At 48.1% G+C, this 21968-nt stretch overlaps 1 protein-coding gene and 1 long non-coding RNA gene across 2 annotated transcripts in view; both read left to right on the plus strand.

The window, feature by feature from the left end:
* Positions 1-21968, plus strand: part of ADAM12 (ADAM metallopeptidase domain 12) — a 326306-nt gene that overhangs the window by 266230 nt on the left and 38108 nt on the right. Inside the window, 3 exon segments of the mRNA XM_032490670.1 lie at positions 2948-3125; positions 7555-7644; positions 9107-9302. Coding sequence (XP_032346561.1) covers positions 2948-3125; positions 7555-7644; positions 9107-9302 — 464 coding nt within the window.
* Positions 4920-6698, plus strand: LOC116666928. The gene is made up of 2 exons (XR_004323728.1): positions 4920-5052; positions 5563-6698. It is a non-coding gene; the product is annotated as an uncharacterized LOC116666928 (long non-coding RNA).

The following is a 21968-nucleotide window of genomic DNA, read 5'->3' on the forward strand; positions in this document are numbered from 1 at the left end:
CATCTGTTCTCCATGGTGAGAAGTCGTGAAAGGGTAAGCCAGCAAAGACATTCTGCAGGTACCAAGTGCTCCCTGGCCACATTGCCACATCATCAAAAGAGAGTTCTCGGAGGTTGGCAGAGGCAGTTCTCCATCCTCACGTAAAGGCAGGCATGCTGCCTGGTCCAGTCCACGCAGAAGACAGGAAGGTGGAGGGAAGCGTCGCGGGCCTTCCCGAGGGGCCTCACTGGGCTCGGAGCAAGTTAGAAAGGCTCAGGTTGGAGAGAGAGAGGACCGGCTGGACATGTGCTTGGGGCAGGTGCTCTGAGCCCTAGGCAGCAGCTTCTGGAGGCTTTAACTGTACCACCTTGGAAGGCAGGTGGTGCACTGGTGAAATCAGGTGTATGGTGTGAGGCTGGGCTCTGTGCTGCCTGCACACGGCCGTGAAAGAGGGCCAGTTTCAGGTTCAGTGAGCTCAACACCTCGTTTGGCATCTGACGAGCACATGGCCACTTTGTTGTTAAAACAGAGGCACCCTGAGGAATTAATGCCTGGACGCAGTTCCTCGTAGCAAAGTTGGAAACCTGTGAATTGGGTGGATGTTACCTATCCATGATTCCAAACAAGAGAGATTTTAAAAGCATTTGGGGCTTATTCTTCAACAGAAGAGGAGAAAACTAAGAGAATTAGCAATGTTTTATTACGCAGATAACTCGACTTCTCTCTGACAGCATCCAGCTCAGACACAGGGAAGTCTTTTTTTTTTTTTTTTTTTTTTTTTTTTTTTTTTTGCCAACAATGATCTGCTCTGTTCTCCTCTCCCAAACACTGAATTTTAAATCCTGGACTTAAGCTGATCTCATCTTGTTTCTATCCCTTTTTTAAATATCAACCCCCCCCCAAAAAAATGTATTTATTATTTTGAAAGACGATGAGATGTGAGGACTTGTGAGACCTGTGACTGGAGCTGGTCTCAGAGTGCCCTGGTCCCCAGATGTTGGCAGACAATCTTGGCTCACTTGGGGCGTGGAGTGATGGATACCACTCTTTCACTGGGTTTCCCTCAACTACTGTTAACCTTGCTATAAACCCTTCCTGAGACTCACCATTCACCCTCGTGTCTTTCCTAACTAACTGTTAACATTTTCTAGAAGTCAGTTCCCTTCCGGAACAAACCAGTGAGAGTTCATGAGAACACGTGGTTGCACGTCACTGGGCAAGAACGATGCTGAGTCTCCTGACTCGGGCCCTGGGAGAAGCTCACACAGACATTTCAGTCTGTGCCTTTGCAAAGAGAATTACTGCTCTCCAGCTCCCTGTGTAATGTACTGTTGTCTTACAACACAAAACCCTTTCTAAATGGACAGAATTACAGTTTTTCTTGTGGCTCATGATTTGAAGCTCTTCAGCATCACTTTGATACCAGGAATAATCAATCTATCTGCCGAGGACAGTTATAAAGATCTCAAAAGGAACCTCATAAGAGCATTACAGATAAGTCTTGGTTTATTCCCTTTGTGTCCAAGAGCAAGACTTGCATGTACAAGTTTCTTTGTAGATAAGAATTATACTTCAGAGTTAATAACCTGAGATTGATAGAAAACACCTGGGGAGATGGCACAGTGTTACCAGTTTGGCCCTGGAAATCATCCTGATCTTGAAATATTGCCAAACTCAATCATTCAGTGGTGGCTGGTCTGCCATTTTCGGGGAAACACAGCAACACACATTGGTTTGGCCAGTTGGTTGGGGATCCAGTTATAATGTCATCCTGTTAACGTCTGCAGGGAAGAGGGTTCTAGGGCTTGCGGGTCAGCAGGCAGGCCTTCCTTCCTCTCTAAGTAATAAACCTTCTGGGTTTCCGGTCCGCTTGTCCGTCATGGTAATTGCTGCCTAAGACACGGGAAAGCACATTTGTAATAGAGAGTCAGACACTCTGTGTATGTTAGGGGACCCTAGCCATAGGAAAACCCCCAATTTTCAGTGGCTTACCCTAATGGATAGAGATATTTCCCTTCCGTGTGACAGCATGGGGCTCTGTGCTGTGCCACCATGAGTCAGGACCATGTGCTGGGTCCTCCTCCTAGGACTCGAGCCCAGATGGCAGCAGGGGATAGAAAGGACGAGAGAAAGGAGCAGTCACTTAACTACCTTCAGCCCGAAGTGACCCTTATCCCTTCGTCCCTGCTAATTCCATCACCAAGAATGATCACACAGCCCACCGAGGTGCAAGGGGCTGGTACAGCCCCTCCGGGCCATGGAGAGGGGAGTGTGAACTTTGCAGGGAAGTTGGCCCACCCTGCCACATCCCTTTGCAGCCCTGGTTTTTCGAGGCAGGAGCAGGACCTGCCTTCTGACCGCCTCTGTTCCCATAGAGCTGTGCTTGGGGAAGACAGTAATTTGCCCGTCACGGGCCCGAACAGCGGCGTCGGCCAGCCCCGACCACTGGCGAGGATCGTGTCTGTGAAGCCCTGGAATTGACAGGCTCGGTCATTTGTACTTTTTTCTTCTCTGTACTTTGCAATACGACATCGGGGTGTGTTCACAGTGCAAGCTACAGACCCTAAGAATTCACATTCCACTGTATCATTTCACACAAAACTATTAATGACGTGTGTAATGAGACTCTGAACTTATTGATTAGAAAACTATCCAAAAGTCATTTCTTGTTTTTTTAATTTGTTAGTCTTCATCTGTTCTCTTAATTTAATTGTATATGTGTATTTGTATTGAAGCACAGCCAGTTTACCATGCTGTGTCGGTTTCTGGCGTACAGCACAACGCTTCATTTCTGTTTTGATCGAGCACTTCCGTGCCAACGGCGTGGGAACCGTGTAGGGACGGACCTCAGGGTGTAGCTCAAGTGCCTCACTTTCCACCATTCGAGCTTTGTTCACTGAGACGAGCAGGGGCCCCCCGGGCGGGGCTGCATGGGGCAGACGCCTGACTGTCCGGGTCTCGTCCGCAGGTACCCGTTCCCCGTGCTGTTCAGCAGCTGCAGCAGGAGGGACCTGGAGGCCAGCCTGGAGAAGGGCGTGGGCATGTGCCTCTTTAACCTGCCGGAAGTGAGGCAGGCTTTCGGGGGCCGGAAGTGCGGGAACGGATACGTGGAAGAAGGAGAGGAGTGTGACTGCGGGGAGCCGGAGGTAAGAGAGACGTTTCCAGAACGTTCACCTCGTGTGCACGGCTGGGCCGAGAGGCGAGAACAGGAAGGGACTGCGCAGCAGGACGCAAGTGCTAGAAATTCAGGCTGGAAAGGCCCTACGTGGCCGCCTAAGCCGGGGTGGCCTTCTGGAACCTTAAGCATTGCATAGAATAAGTTGTATCACTGGTCAGAGAGAGAATCTTCTCTGTCGAAGGACGGGGTAGTTCCGGCAAGATGAAGACAAAAACAGTGAAGAAGCACTTAGCTCTGAGTTTGGCAGAGAAGAAAGCCTGGAACGGCAGCTTCAGGTGCTCATAAGCACCATGTCTTTCTCTCTGTGAAGTGAGCGCAGAGGGGAATTTGAACGAGCAGCAATCGGCTTTAACCAAGCGCTTTTTCCCAAGTTGAAATTCCGCTCTTGCTGCCCCGGCCTCCTCTGTATGCAGGACCCACACTTCTGCCTCTCTGCCTGTTAGCTTTCAGAAGCAACAAGTGAAAGCAGGGAATATTTTTATCCAACAAAGGGCTTATTTAACCCTGTTTTCCAGCCAATGTCAGGAAATTTTCTTGTTTCTGTAGGGACCAAGATAAAGTTAATCAGCATAAAAATTATAACAGTCATTTTTTAATCTCTGAGTAATCTTGGGGTGGAAAGAGAAGAGGAGGAGGATCCAGGGAGATCGCCCAGTAAAACAAGCCCCCCCCCACCTCAGAGTTTGGAGGAGGTTGTGCTTAGAATAAATCAAAGCAAGTCATCCATATAGCAGGCTGTCTACATGTGGGGCTGCGTCCCTGGGAGCTTATGCAAGCTATGGGGGTAGACAAGCTAAAGGAAGGCTCAGATAAATTCACAGTGGGCTTCGTGAGGGCTTAGGAAGAGCATTGTCTAGGAGGGCTGCTCTGAAAGGGGGATTCGAGGATGGGAGGGACGTCCCTGGAATTCCTGTGTGCATGAAACAAATAGCTGGTTACAGAATCTTCATCACATCCCAGCCTCCAAGCCGTTGAGCTTTCCCCCATCAGCAGAAATGATCTGAGTCTCAGTCTGACCGTTTCTGTAAGAAAGTTGGGACTGAGTAAGTTCTAGGGGTTGGGGACTGAAGAGGTGGTCGGATCAAATGTTTCTGTGCGCCTGCCAAACTCTGGATCCATTGGTGGTAACGGCACTGCCTAGAGCGGTGCTTAATTTTGCTCACAAAGCATGGAGAATGGTTACTGTGCAAAAACAAGTCCTAATTATGGTGCTCCAGAAACCTTTTAAGATTAGTGGAGGAATACTTGAAACTGTCACGGGATGGGTGACGCAAAGGGGAAATTGCCTCGGCTTTTTCTAATTACTCAAAGAAAACAAAATTAGTTTAAATTACCCATATTTCTCAGGAATGGTCATTTGACTTAAAGTGGTTTATCTATTATTTAAACTCCTCGTAATTGTTTATTAATCTAAATAAATTTGACAGCTCTTCACGGAGCCGTGAACTCTCAGGTTTGGAACGACTCAGTTAGCAATGACTTATGCCGTATACCAACACCACCCCGGCATCGCCACCAGCCTCCCCATCGCCACTGTCAGCATTACCACTGTTACCACTTCCACCGTTGTCACCATTGTCGTTACCACCACCACCACCCCATCATTATCACCACCACCACCACCACCAGCACCACCACCACCACCATCATGTCAGCAAATGCTTGAGTCCCTGAGATTTGCCACCTCGATGTTGTGATCGTCTCTCATCTCCATCAAGGACTCATTTGGCTATGACGGGGGTGGGGTGGGGGCAGGGGGTTACTCTCTGCAGGCAGTGCATTGCACTGCAGGACAGCTTTGATTAAATCCAACTCCTTGCTTCTGTAGGGCCATATTCTCCCTGCGTGTAATTCCCAGCTGCATACTTCTGTACTTAGGGTCCTTACTCAGTGGGGTAAGTTCTTGATATTTGAAGAGAACCCTCATTCTCCTCATCCCAAGTTCTTTCTTCCAAGAAACCTTTCAAAGTCACAGGCAGGCCTTGTGCTTTGATGTTTAGTTTTCTTTTTTTTTTTTTTTTTTTTTTTTTTTCTTTTCAAGGTTCCAGCTCAAACTGTGTCTGATATTCTGAAAGCCCACTTCCAGTTTTCAAACTGACCCCAAACTTTCAATCAGACCTGTGCACCTGGATTCTTTACCCCCATACTGAGTGCTCAGGCCCTGGAAATACTCATCACGCCTCTGCTCCATATTGGTCCCTGGCCACATGGGTCCCCTGGCCCATAAAGGACTTCATGTGTCACCACACCCATGAGTAAATGGAGTCAGAACAGTTCCCCAGCTTACAGCTGGAACCACCTTCTGCTCCTGCGCTCCCAGAAATAATCCCCACTATTTTCAAGAAAATGCATTCCAGTCTCATCCCGGTTCATTGTGATTAAGAATCTATGTCTCCTCCCAACAGCACAAGAATGACAATTGGGGCATTTGCTGACGACTCTCTAATGGCTTCATTACTCTTTCTTCTTTGGAGACTTCGTGCTCATTGGCTCCGTTGGACTTCTCTGTTGAGTACTAAAATAGTAAACGCAGCAACAGATGAAGAATTTGCCTCTTCTGATAAATATAGCCTTGTAGAAGAAATAGATTCTGGGTAGTTAAAAGGCAAGTGATTGCTGAAGCCTTCCGTACAGGGCATTGGATTTACATCAACCATAAGGATACCCTGACAACTCACTCGTTCTTCCAAGCTAATAGGGTTGGGAAAGCAGCCTTATCTACTTGTTTAAAGTCAGTAGGATGCCAGTAGCTTGCAAATATCTTTTAAACTTAGTTATCTTTCTCACATTATCAATCGCCTTTGAAGTCAAAACCATTCTACTTGGCTGCGTTTCCATTTAAACTGCTGCTTATATTATTTAGTGATATGGTGGGGGGTGGCGTGGGAGGGAGTTCTTAAAGGCTCTTAGGACCCAGTTGTAGGATGGCTGAGCTAACTTGGAATCTCAAGGAAACCTATAATTTGGTTAATGTATTATTAGTAGAGCCAGTTAGACCATAATGTACAGGACAGCATTGCTGTGCACATGATGGCCCGCCCCCCGGATCAGGAATGGAATTGATGGACTCTGTTTAAAAAAAGCAAAACAGCCCTAAATGTTTTAGGATTATAAGTCCATGAGCTAGAAACCCTTACTGTCATGAAAGTTACAGCTGTGCCTTCTGGTTGGCAGTTTTATCTTATTGTGTGCACTATGCACTCCGGATGTTTATAAAGTCCTTGAACAAATTAAAAATGTAATAACTTTGGATATATGTATAATAGGGGCAAAGAGTAAACACTAAATGAGAGCATAATTCATTGAGTATTGCACAGGGTACAGGTCAGACATCTGGGTTAGCCATAAATCTTCTGGATTATCGACAAAATTTTATTAATAGCATTTGTGATACTAATGATAAATTCCTTCACAGGAGATGGTTTTCAGGAGTAAATTATTACAGTATTAAAACAGTATGTGATTGGCGTCACTCTAGCCAATGGTGTATGAATTCTTCAGCACACATCATATATTAAATAAAAGGACATTGAAAAGTCAATACTGAAGACTCTACTGAACTCTTCTTTCTAAAGATAATTCAGTTTCTTCCAAGCTATTGGAATGTTCTAAAGCACAAGGATGTCAAAAATACACCGGATAGGTTTGTGTAGACTTTGTTGAGAGCCAAGTGAAAGGTGTCAACCTCCTGCTTTTTGTTAGAAAAAATTGGATACCTGCGAAGCAGAGCATAACAAAGACGTTTACTTCCACTCTGACTTTAATTCAGAGGGGACAGTCCACCTGATATTTGATCTATCGGTTTAAATCCCTTTCAAATCAATGGGACAGCCCACTGACCTCCTTCCGGCCTCCTGCTCATCCTACGATGCATTTCCGGCCTGAAGGGAGCCTCGCCAGGTGAGTCCAGGCCACCTGTGCTGAGCGAGAGTCCACCTACGGCTTTCGGTGGGATTTCAAGGAACTGTGGTTCAAACATGATTGATTTGACTTAATTTCCTGACAGCAGGCTCTCCCTGAATGTCTGGATCAGTCTTTGGAAAGTAAAGTGTGTACTCATCTCTTTATACTTAAGTTAAGTTGAGAGGACTCCAGCGATCCTGATACAGACGTCAGAGACCCCCGCTGCCAGCCTTCCCGTCCGGGTCCCTTACCCCGTATTGAAAGGCAGTCGAGAGCTGCTGACTCTTCGCAGGGACTCACACTCCGGGTCAGCTCATACACACGTACCAGGAGCTTGGCTTTCTTACAGGTCCTCCTCAGTCAGGCTGCTTTCCAGCTCAAGAACCAGGCTGTCTGGGTCTTTCTTCCCTTTTCAGTGACTTCAGGTACAACCTCTGCTTTCGGTGAGTAGTTGCCCCACATGACCCTGTCGCACCCTCCCGTCCCACCTCCAGGAGTGTCTGAATTCCTGCTGCAACGCCACCACCTGCACGCTGAAGCCAGACGCCGTCTGCGCGCACGGGCTGTGCTGCGACGCCTGCCGGGTGAGTGAGTCCTGCCGGCCCCGCGGCCGCCCGCACATGCCCTGGGCCCAGCGCGGGCGCGGGGCGAGCGGTGGGGCCGGACGGTTTCTGAGCGCTCACGGCCGGGGAGGTGAACGCTCTTCCCGCAAGCTGGTATCTACATCCGCCGCCTGTGTTTATGACCTTCCGATCTCCGTGTGAAATGCGCACCTTCACCCTGGACCATCTGCGATCAATTATTTATTAATGGGCCCAAAAGTATTTGATTAAAATACTCAAGCACCACATTAAATGTCCCGGGTTGTGCAATTGGAGGAACGTTTCGAAAACCAGTCCTGACTCGTGTCACCCAGCCTCACGCCGGGTCCCTCTGCTCGACCCCGAAAACTTCTGCCAGCTGGTGAGGAGCCGTGTGGGCTGTTCCGGGGACTTTGTGTCAGGGTCTTGATTGGGCTGTGCCCCCAACAGAAGGTGCCGATCGACCCAGCCCAGCCAAGGGAGGCAGTTTTATCCTTTGGCCGTTTCTGCCTCCTTGACTGCGTTTGTCCTGGCAATTCCGTTGTTTGTCTCATTCTTCAGAGCCGGGATCTGACAGGGTAAAAGCCTGAGCTTTTGATTCAAAGGTTCTGAGGGCAGAGTTTTTCAATTAAGCCATTGATCTTGGCACTCTGTCTGCAGGAAATTTCCCCTTAGCGACCCAACTGGAGCGCAGTGTTTCAGAACTGCGTTACTATGTCTTACATTCAACTTAAACTAGCCTTCCTCCCCTTCCTACCTGCAGTTAACTTATGGGGAACGTTAAGAGGAGCAGGCACCCCTGGCACCCCCGCCGCTCGTGGTGGAAGGTGCCTGTGTGACCTCAGGCCTGCCGTTCTGAGCTCAGTTCTAGAACCACAAAAAGATGAGGCTCTGTCGGATGGTTCCTGACATCCCATACGACTTGACTTCTTCTCTGCCTGCCCCTACGAGGACAGCTTTCCAGCTCTGTGATTTGATGAGAAAGTACAGTTGCTGTCGTGAGTGTGCCCTTGGCGTTACTTTTGTCAGCTTGCCCGCAGAGGTTAACACTGTGAGTGCAGACGTCATCCTAAGGAACGCGATGGTGTCGGTGACCAGAGACCTTGTTCTTAAGGATCAGTGACTCCATCGGGCAGCAAGCACTCCCCTCCCTACCTCCTCCGAGGTGACAGGTGCCAGCCACCAGCTTGAACACTCACCAGAAAACCCTAATGGTGCATGAAATTAAAAAGAAGCTGCTCTTGGTTGTCCCCCATAATGGAAAAGTGAACCCCAGAGCCCAGAGCGAGAATCCGTTTATCTCATGAGCTCTCTCTGCGGTAAAGGGAACTCCTTGGAAATCCTCGCCCTTCTCCGTGAGACTGTATGGGGACGGGCCTGCACCCCTCCACCCCCGGGGGCGTTGCTGAGCCCCTGCTTCCCCCCGCCCCGCAGCCACGTGCGATAAATGGCCCTCTCCTTTCAGCTGAAACCTGCGGGAACAGCCTGCAGGGAGCCCAGCAACTCCTGCGACCTCCCAGAGTTCTGCACGGGGGCCAGTCCTCACTGCCCAGCCAACGTGTATCTGCATGACGGGCACCCGTGTCAGGGGGTGGACGGCTACTGCTACAACGGCATCTGCCAGACCCACGAGCAGCAGTGCGTCACCCTCTGGGGACCAGGTACGTGGCCACCAGCACCTGGGAGGAGAGGGCTGGGACCGGGGAGCTCTCTGTCTCTGTGAGCATCTCCGTAAGCCTCCCTCCTGGCGCTTGCTGTCTGAAAACCTTCTTCTGTTCAGTTGGAGCGACGGGCTCCCTGATAGGGCTGGGGCTGTGCTGGGCAATGAGCACACAGAAGTGGGTGCTGCCTGGAGCCCACCCTGACTCATTCATTGTGGTCCAGTGAGAGAAGTGTGAGCACCTACTGTGTACACATGGGGTAACAGGGACCAATCAGCCAGGACCCCTACCCTCAGACAGCTTAGAAGGTAGTTAGGCAGACAGACAGCAGAACTTCCCACCAGCACCCTGATTATGTACATACTTCTTAGCGCCCAAGTGAGGACCCCAACCAAGGGCCCAGAGAGAACACCACTGCAGCTGGAGGGCCAAATTGGGAAGGCCCAGAGCAGACATGATGCATGAGTTGTGGTGGGGAGGGCCGGCTAGCGTGGGAGGCCTGGGCACCAGAGCCCCAGGGAGGAACACGGAGACAGGTGTTTAAGGGCGTTGAGTGCCTTTTGGGTTCTGAAGGCAGAGTGACAGACATGTGTGTCCCAGAAAAAGCACACAGGTGGGAAGGTGGCCAGAAAGCGGCTGCTGCATGGCTGGGTCACTGAGAGGGTGCTCACCACTTCCTGCATGTGGGCTGCTGGGCCCAGGGCTCGGGACGATTTGGCCCTTCTAACCCTCCCACGACCCCTGAGGTAAAGACAACAACTTGAGCTTTGGGAAGTGAAGCTCAAACTCATAGGCCGGAAGTTATTTCCCAAGGTCATGAGTCTGGGAGTTGAGCCTAGGTGGTTGTGACCCAAAGCCCACGTGTAATTGCCACCCTGTGCCGGCACCCCATAGAGTCAGGTCTTAAACCAAAGTCCCACGGAAGCTCTGGAGTTAAATGGATACTCAGATGTGAAAGGGGAAAGAATCAGTCCCTGTGTGCCTCTGTCCTGCGTTGTCCAATCTCCTGGGGCCAGAGACCCGCGGCCTGGTGGGGTGGCCCAGGGCATGGGCGCACCACCCCAGGACTCGCTGCTAGTCTCCTGCGTCGGGATTCAGGCAGTGACTCGCATGGAGGGTATTTTCCAAGACCGTGGCCCAAACTATCTTGTCGTTCTTCTCCTTCCTCCTGCCGGCTGCAGGGTGACCTCAGTTCTGGCCCAAGGCCCCAGCTGTGGCAAGGCCTCCGTGGCCAGCCAGGCCCAGGCAGAGGGCCAGGCAAGCGCAGGCTCTGTGGGGGAGAGAAATCCAATACGGGCCTTTGTCAGACTTTTATGGTGAGGTTTTGGTTTTAGGAGTGACGAGGGAAGGAAATGAGGGCAGAAAACAATGACTAACCGTCAGAGCTCCGGCTTTAAGTGTGATCAGCAGAGGCAGTGACCCGAGGCGTGGGGAACAAGGCAGATGTTTCTTGGGGCTGGGCCCCGTCGCCAAGCCCACTGCCCTTTCCGCCGCAAGCCAGAGGTGCCCCGTGTGCTTGGACCTTCTGAGGGAGAAGACCGATGGGCCAGGACGCAGCAACAAGGGGCTCACGTAGGCTCCGTTTATCTTGCTCTCCGAGGAGCTTTCTTCCGACACCGCAGCCTTCACTGATGGGCTTGGGCAGGTGGTAAGAGGGGGTCTTTGGTCCCTGAGCCTCAGTGCTTCCTCTTTGGACCCTGACCAGCCCCCAGCCCTGGCCTCTTCCCTCTGCGGGCAGGAGGGCCCCCAGGCCCGGTGGGGCTTGTGGCTTCAAGTCAGGCAGATGCCTTACGATGACAAACACGAAGTAGGCACTCACTATACACGTGTCACGTGAGTGTATGGGCTTGGAATGGTTTAGTGACTTCAGAGACCTTTTAGCCAAGTGGGGTCACTTTGGGACAGTGGCTATTGCTGAAAGCCAGATCTTCATGGCCGAACGCATCCCTAGTGACCATTGCTTCCCAGCCTTCCTCCGGGCTCGGTAATCTCCCCCTTCTTAAGTTACAAGAGACATTATAAGCCTCCCTTCCAAGGAGTGTTCTGTGGCCAGAGCGCACACAGCACTCAGAGCTTTTGGAGTGAAATGCTGTCCTCAGTGCCCTGCTGTATTATACCGCCTGGCCCCAGTTCCAAAGTGAGGTCAGATGGAGCCCCACAGCTCTCTCTGAGCCACCGCCATTGAGTGACTCAGCTGGCTGTGCGCCTTTGATTCACGGTGACCAAGGCTGGTATTTATTATTTCATCGGATTATTCCTTCTCGAGCTGCCTGACCAGAAAGAGGGCCAGACAGGCAGACAAACTTACAGCATGACTCACAGGCTGAGCGTTTCAAAAGGAAGAGCAGGAACAGTTACCTGCTTGGAACCCTCAACATCCTTGTGAGCAAGAGTGGGGGCCTGAGGCCTGACTTCTGGGGACCAGCACCACCTCCTGAGCAAGGCTGCCTCCCCAGGGCTCCTGGCCTTCTAGTCTCTCTCCTCCCACCCTCACCTGGTGACTGAGGGGGACTTTGTCCAGACAACAGTTGGCTTGGCCTGAGGGGGGCACTGCACAGAGATATCAGGGATGCTCAGGGCTCCTGGCAATGGCAAGCATGGGGACCAAGTTTAGGGAGCCCCCCGCAGGCTCATGACTTCCTGGGGTCAGTCTAACAAAGACATCCTCAGGAGAGCAGAGAGCCTGTGGGCCAGAACCAGCCGTGGCCCTCTGTACTGGGGCCCTCTTAGCAGGCCTTCGATCGCCCCCTTGGCAAATTCGGTGTGTCCCTTTCCTTCCAAATCCGCGTGGCTGCCTCGCTGCCCGGTTCCAGGGCACTGCAGGAGTCTCCTGGGGCTGCTCTAGCAGCACCACAAACTCAGTGGCTTACACCACACATTTATCATCTTACAGTTCCTGGGGTCAGAAGTCCTAAAATCAAGATGCTAACAGGGAGCGTTACCTTCAGAGGCTCTGGGGAGAACCTGCTTCCTTGCCTCTCCCAGCTTGGAGAGGCTGCCTGCAGTTCCTTGGCTCGTGGCCCCTTCCTCCTCCCTGAAGGCTAGTGGCACTGCATCTTCCAGTTTCTGTCTCTCTCTGACTTCTGCTTCTGTAGTCAAATCTCCTTCTCTGGCCCTGACCCTCCTGCCTGCCTCTTATAAGTACCCTTGTGACTATATTGGACCTGCTTAGATCTTCCAGGACCATCTCCCCACCTCAAGGTCCTTAGTGGCATCTTCGAAGTCCCTTTTGCTGTGTAAGGTCACATATTCACAGGTTCCAAGGATTAGGACAGACTTTTTGGGGGGCCACTTTGTGCCTCCTGCAGGCAATGAACAGACCATTTACTAGCAGGATGACCTTCAGCAGATGACTCAACCTTGTGCCTCATCTGCAAAGTGGAGACAGTCCTGTGCCCACCACGTGGGTGTACGTTGTCCTCCAGCAGAGCCTATTAGCAGGTCCGTGTAATACATCACGTGCAGTAGCACGCTGCTTGTGCAGTGCCTGGGCTGTGTAAGGCCTGGGATGTGGTGGAGAATGTTGGGGAAGGTTCACCTGGGGTGGGGGTCGGGGAGCCAACCAGGAAGGCATCTGGGATGCGGCTGCCCTGGAGTGGTCCTTACCAGGGGTGGAAGAGGAAGGGCATTTCCTCCAGAACAGCAGAGGTCAAGGTGCATAGGAAGAGGAGGGGGCCATTCCAGGGAGCTGCCGGCAGTTCTGCTCGTCTAGAGCTCGGGCTGTGCCCTGGAGAGCGGAGGTCCTCGTCTGCCACCCAGTTCTCTCATCTACAAAATATTCAACAATGTCCTGCTATTGTGAGGTGCTGACTCAAGAGCCCTGGTTCTGCCGGACTGACATACTTCCCACAGGCCCAGTGCACTCCTGCCTGGACCTGGCGCAGAGTCAGGATGGGAGCGTCCCCATCCCGGGAGGGCAGAGGTTACTTCCCCAGCCAGGCCCCGGCCAGCTAGATGCAGCCGGCTCAGAGCCTTTTATTGCTGCGTTGCAGTGGTTGGTTTGAATTAGTTTTTCATGATTCAGAAGAGGAAAACGTTTTGTCAAGGACACATTTGCAATATTTCATTTCCCATCCAGAGTAAAATGCTCTGGGATCTGGACCACATTTGCTGGGGTCATAGGCCCCTGTGAAGAAATCTGGGAGTCACTGAGCTCTTGCTCTGCTGGCCTCTGCCATCTGCACCCCAGTGACCTGGCCAGAGTCCTCCAGTTACGTTCAGGAAGTCAGCTACTCAGTCCCCAGATCGGGCTACCCAGACCACTGACCGGATGAAACCCTTTCCTCCCAGCTAACTGTTCCCTTTTGAAGTGGACTTTTCTCAATCCAGCATTATATTTCAATAGGATAATCCTGTTTCCAAATCTTTCTACAAATAAAATTGTAGAAAATTCAAAACATATGCCTGCAGCGCCTAACTGGCAAAGGAATATATTTTTCGAATACCTTTTGGGAGTTTTGTTCATTCATTTGCTCTCCTAATTATTACTGTGGCCGATACTCTTGTTGGCTTGGAGTTGAAATTTTTTCCTCACTGATGTTTCTCCCACAAATCTTGCAGGACTTCATCTGTTGAAGTCAAACGTATCAGTGTTATCTGCAGTTCAAACTGTAACTTGTACTTAGCTCTCTGTCCACTTGAGTCTTAATAGCCACAAAGATTTTCTGTCAGTGTGACATGACCTTTACTCCTGAAATGCAGCTGGGTTGGTTTCTTCAGGCAGCAAATTTACTTTTGCCCGCGTTGTTTAGCTGAACCACTAGTACGATTGCTGAAAATGTTACTCGGAAATTAATCTTACTGGTAACTGTGTCTAGAACCACACATGATTTGCATCAAGGAAGTCCAGAAGTATCTTAGGGTTTTTTTTTCTATTTTATCACTCACCAGAAAATAGTGTCACCTGATTTATGCAGTGGGCTGGCCAGCCGGTTTTTATGGGTGGGTACATATATTTAGCGTTTATCTGCAAGGCTGGTTTAAATGCGTTTGCTTTATTGTGACACACCTGGGGCAGGGCACTTACTAACCGTCTACAACGCGGGTGGCTCCAGATGGGAAGAAAAGTTACTTTTGCCAAGAGTTGTATTGTTCAGGAGTCAGGAACATCTCCTTTTTGTCCCATTGTGTGAGAAGGAAGTGATACAATGTGTTTATTGGGCTTCATTTGTCAATGAATACAGAGGTCAATTTGGAGAAGAGCGACAAGGGGAGAAATTTGGGGAGAACAAGCAGGCTCCAGTGGTCTGTGAACACGCTTCTGTCTGTGGACGTTGGTGACAGGGGTCAGGGGAATTAGTGACAGGAGGAGGAGCCGATGTGACTGAATTAGAGAAGTGTATTTGCTTGATGGAGTCACTTTAGGGAAAAGATTAGATCCAGTAAATTGTGGGCTGAGTGCAAAATGTCATCATCTCTCTTTCAAGCGACATAATGACATTGGGAACTTCCAAATGACAATTCCAGATATGAGTTGTATAACTCTGAAGGTAAACCTGGTAATTAAATGCCATCACTTCTTCTGTAAGTATAAAATGCAGTATAATGTCAGAATTCCCTCTGAAAGGCTAAATTTCATCTTTTGATAAGGGCAGAACATCAAAATGCTCCATTATTAAGAATTCAAAGGCTGAAAATTGATATAATACAGTTGCAATAAGAAAAGTGGTGTCTTTTTTTTTTTCATGAGACAGACAAGAAATATCTTGTCTTCATGAACACACGAAGGCAGACATTTTTAAGCACAGCAACTTTGAAGCCAAATCTGTGCCTTGATAACGTCTGACTAGTGGATAGAAGTCATTTACACCTTTTAAATGACCCCCCATTCTGTCTCTGAGATAAACACCAAGTGGCTGTTTACACACAAAAGCCGCGGGAAACACTTTGCTGGAGCCTCACGCTCTGTCCTGCCGGATGTGCACCAGTCCCCAAAGCCAGGGCGCTCAGGAAGCCGCTCTGAGTTTGGGTCTTCCAGTCTGTTTCCTTTAATGGTGTTTTCTTTTAGTGCAAGAGTGGCATCTGCTCCCGAGGTCGGCCCAGAGTCCTCTTTCTGGTTACCCTGCTTATAAGATTTCTTACTTCGTCTAAACTTTGAGAGAATGATAGTTTTTCTTTCCAGGAAGCAAAATGTCTGTCTTTTCATGACTTTATATCTTTTTTCCTCGTCATACTTCAAGGAAAAAGTGAAAACCCAGAGTCACAGGAAAGATAGACCAGGAGACAGTGTTCATCTACCCAAGGCGCTTTGCTCTGCGGAAATCACCCCTGACTTCCTCGGGGGAGGGCAGCTGAGACGTCATGGGCTTTCCCTGAATTGCTTTCCCTGTGGTTTCCACGCACTCATGTTTGGAACGCACCTGCTCTGTGCAGCCTGAGGCACCGTCCTGGTCCACAGGGCTTTTTACAGTGAGACGGGAGCCTTGAGACATCCCAGGAGGTAAAAGCAAGTGTGATAAGGGCAAGGAGGGGATGGCCCAAGGGGACAAGGAAGAAGGAAGGGCCACAGCCTCAGAGGAAGGTGGTGATGGAGGGAGGTGCTGAAGGACACAGCAGCCCAGGACCCTCATCCAACCGGCTCCAGCTGTCGGGTTCCAGGGAGGACGCTGAGGTACATGGCAGTGGGCGGTCACGTAGCCATCACTGACCCAAACTTACGAGTTGTGGCATGGAGCACACTGATTGGCCAGAACTGAGTCTCACACCTCTCCCTTTGGGGTTGGTTGGGGAAGTTAGCCCCACCTGAACCATAGAAAATAGGTTTCCCATAAGAAAAAGGGTTTTATTCCTAGAAAAGGGATATGGGAGAGGTGTTAGGCAGCAGAATTGAACAATCATAAGTCTCCTACTCTGCAATTCGTTTCCACAAATCACTATGGTTGCCCTAAAGCACCAGAGAAAAACTCCTCCCCCTGCAGGTCTCGTATACAGAGAGATTACCTTCCAGGAGGGCCATGGCCAGCGTGCCACTGGTAATGCAAGGTGGTGCTGAGCAGGGCCCCGCCTCTAGCTGGGACCTTGCTGGCCCCAGGGGTGGCCTGAAACCTTGCATGACTCTGTCCTACAGCCTGAAATTGGAGGGGAGGCAGCAGTAGGGCATTTTGTGATCCGGATCAAGTTTCAACTGTTCCTAGACGTCTAAAAATACATTTCATTCATTTTAAACATCTTAGCTTTGAAACATCCATGTTTCTCATGCAAGATTTCTCATCCCCACATGGAGACCTCAGGTAGGAAGTGTCAGTCAGCTGGATGAGAATGAGCATTGTAAGTGGAGTTCTGCCCCACCCTCCTCTCACCTCTGTCTCTCACCCCCCCATCCCCTCCCCACAATGGAAACAACAGCAGTTTCAGAGTATTGATGAAGGTTGAAAGTTTTCAATCCCTAAGTGTTTGAGGATGGAAATGCAAAAGACCGTTCCATCAAGGCTGACCCTGGATCACCCATCATAGTGTACTTTCCTTTAATCCTCCAGATCAGAGAATGAAGAAAGTATGTGACAAGGGATCAGGTGTGCATTCTGGGCTTTGATTTCACAGAGAGAGATCTATCTGGCCTCTCCCCAAGTGTATGCAGCCGATGAAATCATGACCCTCTACTCATCCAAATGTGAGTTTCCCTTACCATTGTCATTGCTCTGCTCCACCGGTAACACGACCAGCCAATGCACCAACACTGAAGCGTGACGTGGCACCTCCTGCTCCCTCAAGCTTTGGATGAGAGCGGAAATGAATAAAACTCTTGGAAATAGACAGGCATTGGTTGCTTGCAAGAGACAGAAAGTTAACCTTTAGAACTCTGCATTGTTAAAGCCACTGGGCAAATTAATATCAGAGTGGAGTAAATTTTACCAGTCAAACCCCAGCCAGCATTGTTTCTTTATGGACTGACTTCTGCTGCATGCCGTCCCCAGTGCAATACCTAATAGTGAGGGTGCCAACAGGGGGCGTGTCGGTGATCTAAAACCTACCCAGTAATTTTAATTGTGTCTGTTGGTTTAAGGGTGAGGAAAGAAATTACAGGGAAGACGCTCTTGGTTCCCAGGGAGTCAAACTCAAGTGTCTTTACTTGAAGTCTCCCTCAGCCTCTTTCAAAATGGCGCTCAGCACCTGTGCAGTGAGATGAGGCCAGCTGGGAGGGCGTCCAGGATGAGCACAGGACACGGGGCATTAAAATGAGTAAGGAGGAGATGGTGCAGGGAAGCAGAAATCCTTGAGTTATGACTGTACCTTTTTTTATTGAAGTATAGTCAGTTTACAATGTTGTGCTAATTTCTGGTGTACAGCACAGTGATTCAGTTTTACATATATATATATGTATATGTATATATATATATATTCCTTTTTATATTCTTTATCATTAGGCAATTACAAAGTATTGAATATAGTTCCCTGTGCTATACAGTGGGAACTTGCTGTTTACCTATTTTATACTAATAGTTAGTATCTGCAAATCCTGAACTCCCAGTTTAGCCCTCCACCCCACCCGTCCCCCACTTTCCCCACTGATGACCACAAGTTTGTTTTCTATGTCTGTGAATCTGTTTCTGATTTGTAAATAAGTTCATTTGTCTCACTTTTTTAGATTCCACATATAAGTAATATCATATGATATTTTTCTTTCTCTTTCTGGCTTAGTTCACTTAGTATGACAATCTCCAGGTCCATCCATGTTGCTGCAGATGGCATTTATTCCATTCTTTTTTATGGCTGAATAGTATTCCTATATGTATATATAATATACAGAGAGACATACATCCCACAACCTCTTTATCCAGTCATCTGTCGATGGACACTTAGGTTCCTTCCATGTCTGGGCTATTGTAAATAGTGCTGCTATGAACATTGGGGTGCATGTATCTTTCCAAATTAGAGTTCCTCTGGATATACACCCAGGAGGGGGATTGCTGGATCATATGGTAAGTCTATTTTTAGGTTTTTTAAGGAATCACCTTACTGTTTTCCACAGTGGCTGCACCAAACTGCATTCCCACCAGCAGTGTAGGAGGGTTCCCCTTTTCTCCACAGCCTCTCCAGCATTTATTGTTTGTGGACTTTTGAATGATGGCCATTCTGACTGGTGTGAGGTGATACCTCATTGTGGTTTTGATTTGCATTTCTCTGATAATTAGCAGTATTGACCCTTTTTTCATGTGCCTATTGGCCATTTGTATGTCTTCTTTGGAGAAACGTTTGTTTAGGTCTTCTGCCCATTTTTTGATTGGGTTGTTTATTTTTTGTTGTTGTTGTTATTGAGTTGTATGAGCTGTTTGTATTTTTTGGAAATTAAGCCCTTGTTGGTCGTGTGGTTTGCAAATATTTTCTCCATTCCGTAGGTTTTTGTTGTGTTTATAGTTTCCTTTGCTCTGCAAAAGCTTGTAAGTTTAATTGGTCCCACTTGTTTGTTTTTGCTTTTATTTCTATTGCCTGGGTAGACTGCCCTAGGAGAGCATTGCTGAGATTTATGTCAGGCGATGTTTTGCCTATGTTTTTTTCTAGGGGGTTTATAGTGTCTTGTCTTATGTTTAAGCCTTTAAGCCACTTTGAGTTTATTTTTGTGTATTGTGTGAGGGAGTGTTCTGACTTCACTGATTTACATGCAGCTGTCCAGCTTCCCCAGCACCACTTACTGAAGAGACTGTCTTTTCTCCATTGTATATTCTTGCCTCCTTTGTCAAAGATTGACTGTAAGTGTGTAGGTTTATTTCTGGGCTCTCTATTCTGTTCTGTTGGTCCACATGTCTGCTTTTGTGCCAGTACCACCTGTTCTGATGACTGCAGCTCTGCAGTGTGGTCTGAGGTCTTAGAGGAGGGTTAGTCCTCCAGCCTCATTCTTTTTCTTCAGTGTTGCTTTGTCAATTTGGGGTCTTTTGTGATTCCATATAAATTTTAGGATTATTTGTTCTAGTTCTATGAGGAATGTCCTGGGTAATTTGATAGGGATCGCATTAAATCTGTAGATTGCTTTGGGTGTAGTATGGCCATTTTAACAATATCAATTCTTCCAATCCATGGGATATCTTTCCATTTCTTTAAAGCGTCTTTAATTTCCTTAATCAAAATAAAATTCTTAGGAATAAAACTGGCCAAGGATATGAAAGACTTACACACAGGCGGCTGTACTTTTTATTTAATATGCAAAGTGTATACAAAACCTCCCAGGGTTTCCAACAAGGAGATTCTCTTTCTTCCCTCTCATTTCCCAAGGTGGGCCCAGGAATTAGTTATCCAGGCATTCAGCAGTCTGCATCGATTTCCTACTACGGGCTGGGCACTGGGGAGGATCCTTTGTGAAGGAAACAGTTGTAAAGCCCCTACCGGCACAGTTATGAATGCTTATAAACGGGGTAAGTGTTGCGAACGAGGTCAGCTACCAGGAGCTCTCCCCTCCCTCACACATTCTGCCATCCTTAATGTCCAGGGGCCAAACCATCCCCTTCCCCATAATCAATGGGGAGTCTTCAGTATAATTTAGGTCTCCTGAGAGCCTGGGGTACCCCCTGAGCCTCACAGCACCTTCAGGTCAGGTGATGTCCTTGTCCCACAACTTGACCCGGACCTTGTGATATGTAGGGTTGGCACCAGATCAGCCCACGTTATTGTGAGTCCTTCTCTTCCAGCTCTGCAGCACAGCCACGGATCCTCGCGATCAAGCAGGAGGAGGCTTTCCAAAAGGAACTGAGATTGGATGAGCATCTGTTCTTGTTTTTCTTAGATCCCATACATGCACGGATAGAAAACACAGTTTTCCCAAGAAAAGAATGTTTTACTCCTGACCTCTTAGTTTCTCACGTGTCTCTTTTGAATATCACAGTCCAGTTTGGGAAGGCACACTGGACCTTGGGAGCCTCTACCAGTGCTGGTTTAGGAGGCCCATCAAAGTCAGTGACAAAACTGGGTTTGAGAAAAGACGAGGACGTTTATCACATGTTAATTATTATTCCTAGGTTGTGACTTTATGCCTCCACTTGTTTTATTCTGGTAGAAGAGCTTTTAAAAAGTCACCCTGACAAGCAACAGAATGGGTGATTGGGTCATGGAGTTCGTGAATATACACACACTGAGCAAATAGGAAAAAAGCAAAATTAAAAGATACACTGTTGGGTGAGTGGGGACTTGTGCTTAAAAATAAGATTTCCAATGACAGCATCACAACAGAATAAAAAGGTCAGCATCCAAGCAAGCTAGAAATGGAGGGGATGTGCTGTGGGAGACCACTTTATTGAGGCATGGTTGACATATAAAAAGGAATGCATCTTTAATGTCTACAACTTGATGAGTTTGGTGATAAGGATACACCTGCGAAACCATCCACATGATCAAGCCAAAAACATAGCCATAACCTCCAAAATATTCCTCCCACCCTCTTTATTCACTGTTATTCATGTGTGTGATAAGAACAGGGAACATAAGATTTATCCTCTTAGCAAGTTTTTAAGTGTATATACAGTATTATGAGCTGTAGGTGCTGTGCTGCACAGTAGATCTGTAGAATTTATTCATTGTGCATAACTGAAACTTTGTCCCCTTTAACCAATACCTCCCCCTCCCCCCTCCCCCAGCCCCAGGCAACCAGCATCCTACTTTCTGCTTCTGTGAGTTCAACTTTTTTAGATTCCATGATCAGGCTGTATTTGTCTTTCTGTATCTGACTTATTTCACTCAGCATAACCTCCTCCAGGTTCATCCACGTTGTCGCAAATGGCAGGAATTCCTTCTTTCTAAAGGCTGAATAATACTCAGTTGTATACGTGTACTGCATTTTCTTTATTCATTCATCCACCAGCACGCACTTAAGTGGCGTCTATGGCTACTGTGAATAGTGCTGCAATGAACATGAGAGTTCAGATATCTCTTTGAGACCCTGATTTAAATTCCTTTGGATATTTACGCAGAAATGGGACTGCTGATCATATGATAGTTCTATTTTTAATTTTTGGAAAACCCTGCATACTGTCTTCTGCAGTGGCTGTGTCAGTTTATAGTCTCCCCAACAATCTATGAGGGATCCCGTTTCCTCCACATCCTCACACCTGTTATCTTTTGCTGTTTTGATAGTAGCAACCGTCATTGATGTGAGGCCATAGCTCATTGTGGTCTTGGATTTGTGTTTCCCTAATGTTCAGTGAGGTTGAGAACCTTTCCCAATACCTGTTGTCCATTTGAATGTCCTCTTTGGAGAAATGTCTTTTCAGTTCTTTGGCACATTTTTTAACCTGGTTATCTGTTGTTGAGTTGTAGGCATTCCCGCATTCCCTGTGTGTTTTGGATATGAGCCCTTTGTCCAGTATATGGTTTGCAAATATTTTCTCCGAGTTGCCTTTCATTTTGTTGATTTGTTTCCTTTGCTGTTTAGTTTGATGTAGTACCACTTGTCTGTTCTTGCCTTTGTTACCTGTGCTTTTGCTGTCTCCCATCAAAGAAATCATAGCAAAGACCAATGTCAAGGAGCTTTTTCCCTATGAATTCTTCTCATTAGTTTTACAGTTTCAGTTCTCACTCTTAAGGCATTACTCCATTTTAAGTCACTCTTGGTCTATGGTATTATAAGAGTTCAGTTTCATTATTTTGCAGGTGGATATACAGTTTTCCCAGAATCACTTTTTGAAGACTATCCTTTCCCCATTGTATATTCTTGGTCCCTTTGTCAAAGAGCAGTTGACTGAA

This window comes from Camelus ferus, chromosome 11, assembly GCF_009834535.1.
Source record: "Camelus ferus isolate YT-003-E chromosome 11, BCGSAC_Cfer_1.0, whole genome shotgun sequence".
NCBI lineage: Eukaryota > Metazoa > Chordata > Mammalia > Artiodactyla > Camelidae > Camelus > Camelus ferus.